The sequence below is a fragment of the Ambystoma mexicanum genome, chromosome 11, assembly GCF_040938575.1.
Source record: "Ambystoma mexicanum isolate Mex_15411 chromosome 11, UKY_AmexF1_1, whole genome shotgun sequence".
In the NCBI taxonomy this organism is placed as follows: domain Eukaryota; kingdom Metazoa; phylum Chordata; class Amphibia; order Caudata; family Ambystomatidae; genus Ambystoma; species Ambystoma mexicanum.
Window position 1 is genome coordinate 1,469,157,406 of NC_090934.1, and position 13,615 is coordinate 1,469,171,020.

Below are 13,615 nucleotides of genomic sequence, written 5' to 3' on the forward strand. Positions count from 1 at the left end.
ATTTTGGATGCCTGTGCACCAGTTCTTGTCCTTGAGGCAGGAGTCGGGCGCTTGGGTGGGGGATTCTACTTCCTTCAGGATGGCGAACAATTATTTTGTGTTGGATTTGGCTTGAATGATACGGGTGTTGTAGGAGGTTTGTTTCGCTAAGATGATTTCTTTTTTGTAGAGGGTGACTAATTTCTTCAGGTTGTTTTTGTTGGTGTCTGAGGGGTCTAATCTCCAGGTTTTTTCACGTAGGTGTTTCTTTTGTCTGTCTTTCAGTACGGGTGTGAACCAGGTATTTAGGTGTTGGCGGGGTTTGCTCTTCCTAATTTTCAGTGGTGCGATAGTGTCCAGAGAGGCGAGCATCACTTCATTGTATTTTTCTACCATGGAGGCTGGGTCAGACTGATCTGAAATGGAATTTAAGGTGGGGAGAATGAGGGGGATAGGATTATCAGGGGTACATTTTTTTGTTTTTGTTTCTAGTGGGTGCAGTGGGAGCTAGGATGCTATTATTCATGGGTGCGGTGGCTTCTAAGGTAAAGGATACCATGTAGTGGTCGGACCATAGCGGAGGCATTATAGAGGTGATAGTAGTTGGGCAGTTATGTTCGGCAATCCAGTCGAGGGTCCATCCTTTGATATGTGTGGGATCTGTGATCTTTTGGGAGAATCCTAGTTCCTCCAGGGTGTTAATTTGTATGGCATTGGGGTCACGTGGGTCATTGAATCCAAGGTTGAAGTCGCCTAGGATGAGGCTTTGAGTGGAGTTTTTTAAATTCAGATAATGGGTTTGTGAGGTCTTCCTCAAAGGAGCCTACGGGGCCTGGTGGTCGGTATATCAAGTGGATGATGATGGTTTGATTGTTGGCAATGGTGAGTTTAGCTGTGAGGGATTCACATGAGTTGGTTTTATAGGGTGAGGAGAGTCTTAGGGTTAGGTTGTTTTTGACAGTTATACACATGGATCGCACCACGTCTAGAGGTGGCGGCCTGGCTATAAGAGTGTAATTGTCTGGGATAGCTAACATAATGGCTGGTCCTGCTGTGGGATGGAGCCAGGATTCCGGGATGGCCAAGAAATCAAAGTTCTCATTTTGGATTGTGTCCGCTATTTCGGTGGCATAGGCTACCATAGAGCGGACGTTTAATAACGCGCCTTTTATTCCAGGTAGGGCCGGTGGGGCAGAAGGCGGTTGGGCTTTGTGTTGGCATTTAGGGGAGGAGGAATCTCTAAAGATCCGACTGTTGAGTTGTAGTCGGTGTTGGTTATGTGTAGTGGATTGTTGGTGGTAAGAAGGGTGTGCTTGTTGTGATTAGAGGCGGGTTGGGCATTGGCTAAAGGGTAATAAATTCTTGGGAGTCTGGCGCGGAGTCTAAGGTTACGCTGTTGGAGGCTGCATGGTTTAATGGCCATGTTGGTTTGCTCCGGGGGTACATTACCATGATGTAGCTGATTCTGTGGTTGAACTAGGTTCATGTTGTGAAGGGTGGTCATCCAATTGTGGCCAATGGTGGTCAAGTGGAGGATGGTTCTGAGTAGAACTGTGTAGAGTAGTGGTAGATACATAATAGTGGGCTAGTGTAGATCAAGGAACCTAAGCGCACATTACTAAAACGGGCACGCTAGATGCAAGTTTGCAGGGTGCAGGAAGCAGGCAAGAATAGGTGGGCTGGAGGCTAGTGGGCAGATATAGGCACTTGCAAGCCAGTTACTAAAATAGGCAGGGGTGAGTGTGATAGCAAGTACATATGCGATTGAGCAAAAGGGGTTTGCCTGGATTCAGAGTTCGCGCAATGGTTAGGGATGCATGAGTAAGCAGATACGGTTGAGCAGGGAGTTCACCTAGGTTTAGAGTTTACGCTAAGCTAGAGGAGGCATGTGCAAACAGGGTTCACCTTTTAAACAGTTCCTTGCAGCAATGTGAGTAACAATCTGACAGAATAAACAGCATAACAATGGTTGCAATGAAGGTTTGACCAAAACGCTGGTGAGCTGCTTACCCTAATATGAGTATGCAAGAACAAGACGTTAAAAGTGGGTCCCAGGAGGAGCAGGGGCTCTGGCACTCGGCACTTTCCGGCTCCTGACAGGCTCATGACAGGGTGTGCCTTTGGTGGTGGGCCGGCTTAAGGGGCCCATCTTGCACTGCGTTTCAAGATGCTGTGTGCACTGTTAAAAGTACAGGAATTTTTAAAAAGGGAAACAAGTTTCTCAGTACTGATTGTCTGAAGGATCGATCAGTTTCCCCATAACATATGAGCAGAAAGCTGAAGGCTTCCCTTCCCTTAAAGTCAGGACATGATCAAAAACAGAGCAAAAAGAATGGGGTTTCCATAGGAAACTATGGATGTAAAGTTGCAAATCTTTCCTAACAGTGGGAACAACCACTCTCAAACTCTGCTTGAGGATCCATGACTGCTGAGCTTCCAAAGGGTCCATGGACCTCCCTGTGGACTGACCAGGGATCCCCTGGCCTACCTTCCTGCAGCCATCGCAATTTCGGGTGCGCCGTTAGAACTTGCAGGATCTCCAACTTGTGCTACAAGATGCTCTAGATCACACTCGCACTCCTCCTGAGTCCAAGCCTTGCCGCTCTGCTACCTACCTTGATTGCAGAGGCCTGTTCACAATAACAGGTTGGCCTCTTAAAATCCACTTGCACGGTTGATTTTGAAAATCCATTTTGAGAGTGAGCATGAAACGTTACGGGCGTTCATTGTTCCAACAGTGTTATAGGATTGTCTTCTGAATGCCTGGAGATCTATGGGAGGGCATCATCCCGGAGAATAGTTGTTACAGTAAAGTATACTTTCTATACAGCCTTTAAAAACATTGAGGTACATTGAAATGGTGGTAACGTCGAGCGACTAATGCCTGTGTTACTTCCTCTTTCAGGTTCCATTCTAAAAAAACAGGAGGACACCTTTGCTGCCGAGTTGCACAGACTAAAACAGCTTCCAGCTTTCAGCTTGGTGGATTTTGAATCCGTCATTGACCGGATCAGAAGTACTGTTGCAGAGGTAAGTATAATTCTTTTTCAACCACGTCCTGCTGGTCATTGAGCCTTCCTAACTGCTGCACTTGTGCAGTCGTTCTCATCCATGGCCCTCCTATAGAGGGACACGCTAGGCTTGCTTTTAGCCCCTGAGTTGGGGGATCCCCTGGTGTGTCTGCCATACCCCTCACATTGTAGAGAAAGCATAGTCATGGTGGGGACTAGGTCACCTGGCAGCCCGGCTGCCTTTCTGCTCAACTGAATGTGGTGCAGCATGTTCCGTAGTCCATTTCTCTGCAGCCTCCTAAGTGGAAGGTTTGAAGTTATGAAAACGATGTGTCACCACCATTTAAAAACTGCACCTCTCCTGAATTCCAGGATGTGGAGCATACTAGGGCTGTGATCTCTGGCACTGAAGTCGGTGGACTGTAGAGAAATGTTTGTATTGAGAGCAGAGCATGCACTTGGTCACAGCCCAGATTTAATACTCTGCCCCACCCTGCCTAGAATAATGAGCTCCAACTCTCTTGGAGACACAGGATTGATGGAGTCGGAAAGAAGAAATGTGGTCCAGTAGAAACTGGAATAGTGAGTTTGGATCTCTTCTGCGCTTGATCATTGATTATATGATTCTGGTCAGTCCACTGATTTCCCTGTGCGTATGCTGCAGAAACATAATGCAAATACAGAAAGTAAACACTGTGCAGTAGTCTCGCAATTACCTGTCCCATTCCCCTCTTCATCGTACTTCCTCTACACTGTTCCTTCGAATAGCCCTCTGCTCTCTACGAAGTGCTCTATCTGCGGAGCTAGGCCGATGCTATTGTGGCTGCCTACATTACATCCTTTCCTGGGAACAATATCTGGACAAGCTAGATACACGAGTGTCTGCTCCAAGTCTCCACTCTTACACTGGTACAACAGACGTATAGCTAAATCTTAGGTAGAAAAGTCTGGTAAAAGGTCCAACACTTTCTACCCATGACCACTTACCTGCAACACCATAGTAATGAACTCGTGAATGACACAATACGCGTTCATTTTAGCATGCTCAGTTTCATTGTAAGTAGCCTTTTCCTAAATGAAGCTTGTTTCTTTTTTTTAAATTGTCTTTTGTTAGTGATTTGTTTGTGAAAGGACGTTGGTTGAGGGGCTTGGAATGTATCCAATGCTTCTTGGCTCTTGGATTCTTCTAATGCGGTCTTCTGTTTGCATTTCATAGCATCTTTGGAAGTTGATGGTAGAAGAATCCGACTTACTAGGACAGCTAAAGGTTAGTATAGAAACATTTTAAGATGATAAAAAAGTGAAATATTGTCATGGTCTGTATGTATCACTTTGCTCCTGTGGTGTTTTGCATCTTCTGTGACACAGAACATAACTTGCTGTACGCTCTAATTATTTGCACAGCATCTTACACTGTTCTTAGTGATGAGGCATATAATTGTATTTTTATAATGCATTTATTACCGACCGGTTACTGAGCGCAAGCCCGAGATTTGAACCTGTTGCTTTCTTCCAAGACACCCTGAGCAATACTCCCAGCCTATGGTAAATACAATAAATAAATGAACAGCTACAATGCAGCTTCCCCTCGCATGTTCTGAGCTCATATCAGCCACAGTGACCTGCTGCGCTTTGTGCCTTCTGTTTTGACTTCCAGCAGGTACAGGACCTGCAAGTTGTTTGCACCTGTGAATAGCAGCAAAGCCCTTCATACCTTCACTTCAAACCACCCCACACTGTCCCTTTTGTGTGCTTGCTCATTTCACCTCTGTCTGCCACTATTAATAATACGTTTTACAAAGCTGTGTAATAGTACTTGTCAATATGACCTATTTTAACGGTCCTCAATTGTTTGGTCCCTGAATAGATAAAGGGCTGAGTTGGCTGTGCCGGGCTTAGACTTTGTGTACTGTGCACTTTCCTACATTGTGGGAAAACATTTGATAGGTCAGAAATCTGCCTTTTCTCTATTGTGTGAACCCACCTCCCCTACCCCAGTCCATGGTATTTTTTTTCTGGCTTGTTCTGTGTCTTAGTCAATTATTGTCATCAGTGAGGCTCATTTTAAAAGCCTTGCTCGTAACTGGAACTCACTTTCTATAAGCAGACTTAGTAGCCCACAAGGTCACATGGGCAGGGGTACTAAAAAGGGTACTCTAATGTCCCTGTGTGAGTTTCTCACTCAAAGTGTGAGTTACAGTCTGGTGGTAGCAGTGTATTGTAAGTTGTCATGGTGTAAGCTTTTTGCCATGTTGGTAGCCACTTGGTCCATGAGCAGGAGCCACATGGCAACCAAGTAAGTCCTATGACCTGGCCATTTTCTTCGTGGTCTTAATCGACTTCCCAGGATTTCTGAGTTTGGCTGGGTGAAGTGGCTGAGACACCAAGAGGATTCCATGCTGGAAGCTGTGCTGCTTACTCCTGATCCCGATGGAGGTCAAGCATATGAATCCTGTTGCAGGCACCAGCTCCCATTGATGTGGTGGCACCAATCTGATTCTACATCTCCTCAGCCTCTTTGTGCTCCCCTCAATCCCCTGAACTGTGTTCTACAAACCCAGAGGCGGACATCCTGCCTTGCTGTTGGAACCAAAACCACTTTCCCTTGGCTCTTCTGAAGAAAGATGTGACCATTAGGCTGATTTCCCTTTATGTGAAACCCATCAGCAGCAGCAATGATATGACAATGCGTACTTTGTGGTTCAAACTTTAAAAAACGTCATGCAACCATGTCCAATCTTGGGTATCCTCTGCCTTTGTGTTTCTGGTCCCACTCTCATCCTTCCTCTGAGAGGATGCAAGGCCAACTCCAGAAATAAAAACTGAACGAACCTCGATCCTAAATTCAGTTTACTGACCTTCTGGCTCCCTATCCTGAAACGTTCATCTTTGCATCAGCCATTACATTTGAGCAAATGGGACCAGTGTATTTATTAAAAACTAAGCACTCGTCTCGACTATGACTCTTCAGCCTCCGGTCAGTCTCATCCTCATCTTCCTGATGATGATTTACTAGAAAGTATCATTCAACCCACTTCTAAGCAGGCATGAATTACTATGTAAAAATGCAATTCTATGTTTTACGAGCACCTCAACCTTTTTTATATAAATAATTGCTGGTTTAGTGTTGCTTCTTTCTCTTAATAAAATGTTTTGTGCACTTAAGCTGAAAAAAAAGAACTGCTCCCCTCAAATCTCGAGCAGCGGATGTATTCTTTTTTTCTTTTTTATGCTCAGATTTGGCTAATTTAAGCCTTGACCCTTCATTGTCTATTGCACAGTAAATATGTAGTTATAGTTATTAAGTATGTGTGCTAGAAGTACCTGCAGTTTCAGAGTTTGGTCATGTGGTTAACAGGCAATGTTGTATTTCATTGGGATCGTGGTCCCTTCCCCTCTGGTGGCCTTCCATGAAATAACATTCTTCAGTGAGATTCCGGGGGCAGCACCCCAGTCACTTGCCTACTTCTCCAGTTATCCACTCCCCCCAACCCCCTTACGTCCCCCTCAGCTCTTTCTCCCGGCATCATACGCACATCCACCTTCTTGCAGCATATCACTTCCCGGGCAGGCCCATTCCCTCCATTACCAGAGACGTACCTTGTGCCCTCCTTCCCTCTCCCAGTTTCTGATGGGGGGGCCGGTGAGCTCCATTCTTCTTTTGCCTTAATGATTTGGGCCACTGCAAAGTTACCCTGTCCCGTAGATTTAGCTAATCGATCGGGGCTTGAATCATGATTTCCCAGTTAGTGGCCCTCAAGCGCTCCTCATAGATTTAGTTAAGCGATCGGGGCTTGAATCATGATTGCTGAGGTAGCAGCCTTCAATCGCTCCTACTTTTGTTTTGACCTTAACCAAACATATGTAATAACCTTGATGTATTTTTATTAAGATCATTAAAGATTTTTACCTTCTGGGGAGAGGAGAACTGTTCCAGGCATTCATTGATATTGCCCAACAAATGCTGAAAACTCCCCCAACAGCCGTCACCGAGCACGGTGAGTACTGTTTGCAAATAACCGCATGTTCAGTTTTATTAAATGCAATGCTGTGAATGGAGAGAGAATTGGAAAATTGTAATTCCACTCTTTAGGGCAAGGAACGAACAGATTATAGAACTCATTGTATAATAGAACCCATTTTAGGCATTCTACAAGGGCACGTTCCACCACGGCCAGAATATAAAGCTGTTGATCATCAGTAAGTTGCAACAGCATAAAACCTTTGAAAAGCCATGGCACACATGCTTTTGTGTTTGCGCCATAACAAATGTTATTTTCATGCTTGAAACGCAGAGAAGGAGGTGCTCATGCACCTTGTTAGAGTAGGTTTCCTTTTTGAGTGAAATTTTAAGTGGACTCTTTTTTTTTTAAATGTTTTTTTTATTTTTTATATCTAATTCTCCTGAGTGACTGGGGACCTTTTCGCGCACTCACTCTTTCTTTTACTCTGACCATGGGAAACCCGTTTACCTCTTTTGATACTTTTTAATGGAGTTATGCTTTCCTCCATATTTTCTTCAAGCATCTACATTTGATTATTGAATTATTGCATCACACAGCACTTTCTGTGCATTGTTGCTGGAAGCTTCTTGAGCTTCCCCCTTTTTTTTTTTTTTTTTCCCTCCTTGCAATAACACGTTACAAGGGTGGGTGGGGGGGCACCCTTTTATCTCTCTTGGGTTTTATTTTTTGAGATCAGCACACCACCTTATGTGGAGTGTTGAGGGGAAACATTGTCTCCCTTTTCTCACTGTTTAAGTAACTTTTAGTTACTGTTAAAAATACATCTGACAGGCTGGTCACAGTGTACCTTTGTGCACAACTTTTTGTAGACTTCAACTTCAGGCTGTCTTCGCAGCTGTGGTAGGAGACACCGGGGTCACAATTTGCCCAAAATGGTGGCAGTACTTTAAGCCCTGTTCATGATGACTTGTCCTTACTTGAGCCTTCTTCTACCTGCCTAGGTGGGGGAGGTCTTGATGGGTCTTTGTCTTTGGGGGCTTTCCGTTGAAATCCCTTCAAGGCTCTGAGTGCCTGAAAGGGCAGGAACAGGGGGAGGTAACCAAAACTCCCCTGGTCTTTGTCCTTCAGTGTGCCTGCCTGGAGCCAGTTTGAACTGGGAGGCTGGTTGTCCCCCGACCCCACCCCCGCCACACACAGCAGCCCCCAGGTTTGCATGAAAGGCTTTAATGGTGATTGGTGAGCTCAGCCAGTTTTCTTGCATAAAAGGCGGGCGCCCTAGAGTCGACCACCAGACGGAAGATCCAAAGAGGAATTCGTAGAAGGATGTCACAGCAACTTCCAAGTGACCTCCAAAGGTCTTGTGACCGCTGTCCGAATTCCGAACAGGTAAGTTCTCTTGAAGATGACTTCCTCTCCTGGGCTTGAGGTTGTTGGGTAGAATTTCCTTTTTAGGAGTAATTTACCCCACTTGTGAGTCGAACAGCACTTTTTGGCAGGACTTTTGGCTTTTTACCAGTTCTGAGTGAGTGGGAACCTTTTTCCACACTCACTGTCTTTTACTCTACCTTTCGGAACCTTTTTCAACCCTTTTTTGTTGTATTGTTTTGGAGTCCTGCTTTCCCCCAGCTTTTTAGGCATTTGCAATTTATTATTGCAGAACAGAGCACTTTCTGTGCAGTATTGCTGGGAGCTCCTTGAGCTGCCCTTTTATTTTCCTGCGATAACTGTAAGGGAGGCATGGTATCGAACAGTAAGACAGACACAAGTGATCATAGTACAAGGGTGTTTATTGAACTTCAATTGGGTTTCAAATACACCTATCTTATCCCAACTCTAAAGATGGGAGCAAGCTACGATCATCAAATAATAATGCAGTCCTAGTCGAGTCTGTCAAAAGAAAAGGTCCTATACTAATGAACATATTGCCAAGCCTTCTAAATACATGGATAGTGTGGCAAAATAATGTTATGCAAAAGAAAAGTGTTCAAGAAATTATGTGTCCGGAAATTCAAGCCGTTGGCTTCGCTTCCCCATATTTTCAGCATGGGACAAGACCACACACTCGAGCTTAGCCCACTCTATGGCTTCTCTAGCACGAGAATGCAGTTCAAAACTTCAACATCAGGGCCTTCTGTGCCAAAGTCTCTTTGCCATTCAAAGGCTCTTATTTCAGAGGTCCTGATGCAACACGACAAACATTAAAGTTCCTTTCTTCTTAGGATGTCACATACACAATTTCTCAGGTGATTAACTGTTCACCCCGGGTGCCCCTCCCCACTTTGACAAATCTTCACTTGCTTTCCCGCCACCGGGCTAGGACCAAATTTCTCTACTTTATCAAAAACGAAGACTTACGACTGTGCGGCGGATTTTGCGTGATCCGTCGCAGGACAACTTCGGTTCACAATTACTTGTTGTCTTCTTGGTATAATCTTTTTCTCACTTTCACTTTTGCCACTTCCCAGCTGGATACCTTACAGAGACTTTCCTTTGAGCACCCATGCGGTTCCAGAGCACTCTGTCAAAGGTTTTATATCTTGCTTTTAAAGTTCAGTCACTCATCAGCAGTTCAACTTTACTTGTGTCTCTTATCACGCACGCTTTAACAGCGTTCCAGCGCTCTCCATACAATGTTGCTGCTTGCAACCTTGGCTTCAATACAGACTGGTCTTGTATCATTCTCCCCAACTCACCAGCTGCATTGACTTCACTGGCGCTACTTTGTTCATGGAGCCAAGGACAGTACCGCGGCGGCTGATTCTCCTCCCCGCCCTGATTAGTGACGCGGGAGGGCCCCGGGTGTATCTGACACACAATGCAGGATTCTTCAGCCTGGTTTCCTGGTCTTACGCTTTCTATTCTCGAGGTTTCTGGAAAATAACGGTTCCTTGTCGAAAAGGTCAAGGGAACTTCCCTCCTTGATCCCCTTCTGTTGTGCCGTCTTTCCACTCTCGTTCGGCTGAACTGCTGTTTTCTCATGTGTTTTGCCTCGCTCAGTGTGCTCTCGTGCTCCACCTTTTATCCGTGTGGGGAAGCTTAATGGAAGTTGGGTGTGTGTGTGATGGTGGTCAGTAATGGCCTGATCTCGCCTGACCATTGTATTGGGACACGTCGGGTATACGGCTCGGGTGTTGGTCCGTTTTCTCTCATAGCAGGCTGAGAGAAAGTGTTTGTGTTGTAAAAAGGACGGGGGGGGGGGTATAGTTCCTAAATATCCTACCTGGTAGGATAGGGTAAATGTGTTACATGGAAGGGGATAGACCCCTCATCCAGGCGATCCTCCCGCCCTAGTCCACCCCCAGGAACTGGATCCAAAAGCGATGGCCATATCCTGGCCACCTGGATGACCGATCCACAGGGGCTAGTGGGTGAGACACCTTCTGGTTTCTCACATAACATACTGTTACCTGGATGGGGGTGGGTGGGATACTTTTTATCCTGCCTATGATTTTCTTTTGTGAGATCAGCACACCCCACCTTATGTGGAGGGCTGAGGGGATACATGGTATCCCTTTCCTCACCGCTCCTGTAACATTCTTAGGTACAGTGACAGGTCTAACTGAGTGGCTGGTGGCAATGGATGATGTTCTACCGATTTATGTGGAACTAATCTCACAGGCTGTATTCGCAGCTGCGGTAAGTGACACATGGGCTGACATTGACCCAAAATGGTGTTGGTCTTCTTTTTTGCCAACTCTACTCTATTCTATGGATTTCTTATATTGCACCACCACCAGAAGGCCTTGGGCGCTCACAGGACAGAACAAGAAGAAACAAATGAAGTGCAGTAATCGGGAATCCAAAAAAACAATCCACCTTTTATCAAGGAGTGTTTTTAAACACGTTTTAAACTGCGCAAGTAATGGTATTGTTTGAAGTGCAAAAGCGAGAACATTCCAATGAGCAGGGGCCCATGTGTCGCAACTGTAGCCTACAATTTTCATTACAACTCTCAATGACTTGTCCTTTCTTGAGCCTTCTTCTGTCAACGTGGGCGGAACGGGGGTTCGGAAGAGTCCTGCTCACTCTTTTTAGTCTTCGGCGCCTGTGTGTCTGGGAGCACAGGAAGCTGGGAGGATACTGATACTCCTCAGGTCTTTGTCGTCGTCCAGTGTGTCTGCTTAGATCCAGTTCCAACTGGGTGCCTCGCTGTCCCCTTGGGCCAGCCACCTCCAAAGTTTGTAGCATGTATGTTGATTGACTGGGTTCCTGTATAAAAGGTGAGGGTCTTGATACAGAAGCCAGAGCCGACCACTGGAAGATCCATTCTAAAGATGAAAAAAGATGCCTGCAGCCACCTCCAGCGACCGCTAGAGCCAACTGAGTGACCGCTGCAGCTCCAGCCCGCTCTTCTGTGTGACAGTGAAGTGCCAGACCAGTTGACTTCCTTCCTTGGACTGGTGGCCATTATCAGTTGCGAGACCAGCTACAGTTTGAGCCATCCCACAACGAGCTGTGACTCTCCGGCCCTGCAAACTCTGAATACCCTGGCACCTCTGGCATGGCTGTGGTGCATCACCTCGTCAATCGCAGTCTCGCTGCAAACTTGTGGGCCTCTGTCTGGGCCTACAGAGACTCCATCCCGATTGTAGAAGTCCCCTCCAAAGAGTCAAGGACTGAGAGAAGGAAGAAGGTCTGCCGGGTGACCACCATCGTTGCTGCAAAGCCTGTGTCGAGCCTCCACCACAACCTGGTGCTGCGTAGATGGTCTGCTTGGCATCCCTGTGACAGAGTCCGACCGTCTGTTCCTGCCAGAAGTTCATCCTCCCGCCACCAAGGCCAGAGACCCGAACCGGAGCTGCTGTCGTTTTACCTTTTTGGCTCTACCGTTGGTTTCTTTGGACAAAAGCAGGCTAGATGTCCCCATCCCCAGTCACCGCAATCAAAACATTGTGGTTCTCTATTGATGACTGGCCAACCGGGTCCCCTTCTCTCTGGTCTTGTGGGTTTGGGTTCTCCACTGCTAGCTCCTCATGGCACGGTTTAAGGTATTTCAGTGGGCTTCACCAGGGAGGGTCCAGCTTTCTGGAAGGCTGAGGCAGTGTCTATTGCTTCGGCTAGGCTGGGTCTGTGATGTTGTCGGACCCACCTTTGCATGGCGGCTGGTAAAGCTTCAATACATTGTTCTAGTTTCATTTTGTCCATTATATCTTGCACTGACAAGTGGTAGGTTTAAGCCATTTTTCGATGAGATCATGTATTCTATAATACAGTGGCCTAGGTGTCTCCCCACTGCAGAGTTTGGTTTCTCTTAGCCTGGCCCTGTAGGCTTCTTCTTCGACCCCCCCCCCCATTCTCTCCAGGATGGTTTTCTTGATATCGGCATAGCTCGAATCTCCCGCCGGATTTGCAGCCTGATAGGCCCCCTGCATGGGACCTTTTAATAATGGAGCAATGAAGTGTCCCCATTTATCCACAGGCCATTGGGAATTCCTGGCAACTCTCTCAAAATTGGTAAAAAAATAACCTGGATCTTCTCCTTGTTGAATTTCTGCAGGGCATTGGTGGGAGCTATGCTGGTAGTCCTTGCAGAGGCCAGGGCTTCAGTGACTTGTTTTAATGCATCTTGATTGGCAGCTTGTATCTGTAATGCCTGTTGTAACGCCTGTCTGTCCGTCTGTGCCTGATGGCTCTGTACCTGCATGAGTTGTTGTAGCTGTTGTTGGCTGTCGGTTAGGGCTTTGATGATGGCCTCCTTGTCGTTTCCCGGAATCCCACCGCTGCCACCAAAAATGTGTATGAACACACTAGAAGGGTGGTGCTTTTAACCAATTAGTTTTTTTATTCAGAGAAAAAAAAACTCAGGAGTTAAGGAAAATCAAAGTTCAGGATGTATCTCCCACATGGAGTTTAGAGTGAGTATGGCTGTAGGTGTCTTCTTCCTCTGATAGGGCCTGAATCTGTATTTAGTCCTCGTAGGCCCAGCGGAATTCGGGTGCTCTCCCTTCGCCCATGTCTCTGTTCTGAAACGTAGAGGAAAAGAACACACTAGTCCTTCATTGATGTTGGACTTATATAGGGGCTGTGCCCCTCCAACCCAATCACGAACCTGTTCCCTGGGAAGGGCATAAAAACGCATACAGTCCCCGCCCCCTTCTTTCCAACCTGAAGGATGCCATAATGGAGGAAGCATGCTGAGGGCGTTTGGGGAAATCAAGTAAGTGTACTGCAGGGTTTATATTAATATTTCTCTGGGGTGTTGCTGGCTTGTTTTCTATGCCCCCCACCCCGCTGATGTCAACCCCTCCTGCGTTTCCCAAGAGGTCCGTGACTGCACGCTGGCCGGCGCTCTCAGGCCCGGCTTCCTTTCCTTCCCACGGCGCTCCCGACCTTCCCTCTTCTGTGCCGGCTGCGGCTGTCGGGGATCCACAGATCCCTCCTGCAGGGGTCCCGACCCCAGACATGTGGTCCGCGTTCTCCGTGCTGTCCGGAGCCGATTTAAGCCCGCTGCACCTGTTGCTTTCTCGATCTGCCGAACGCTGGATCATCAAGCGGCGGCCCTCCACCGCTGCTGGTCCGCTGCCCGCCCGCTGCTCCGACATCAGAAGGCCCCAGCCAACGTCCTCCTCGGCATCCGCATCCTCCTCTCAGATCTCCTGGGTCCATGCGTCCTCCTGGTAACGGCGTCCCTTGTGAGGGCAGTTGGTAGAGGGGGAGGCT

At 46.9% G+C, this 13,615-nt stretch overlaps 1 protein-coding gene across 2 annotated transcripts in view; it reads left to right on the forward strand.

The window, feature by feature from the left end:
- TUBGCP4 (tubulin gamma complex component 4) overlaps positions 1-13,615 on the forward strand; it is a 317,619-nt gene that overhangs the window by 116,971 nt on the left and 187,033 nt on the right. For both annotated transcript variants that reach the window (XM_069625149.1, XM_069625148.1), the window contains exons 9-11: positions 2,885-3,009; positions 4,207-4,257; positions 6,883-6,988. In XM_069625149.1, the coding sequence (XP_069481250.1) occupies positions 2,885-3,009; positions 4,207-4,257; positions 6,883-6,988 (282 nt within the window). The remainder of the gene's footprint in view (positions 1-2,884; positions 3,010-4,206; positions 4,258-6,882; positions 6,989-13,615) is intronic.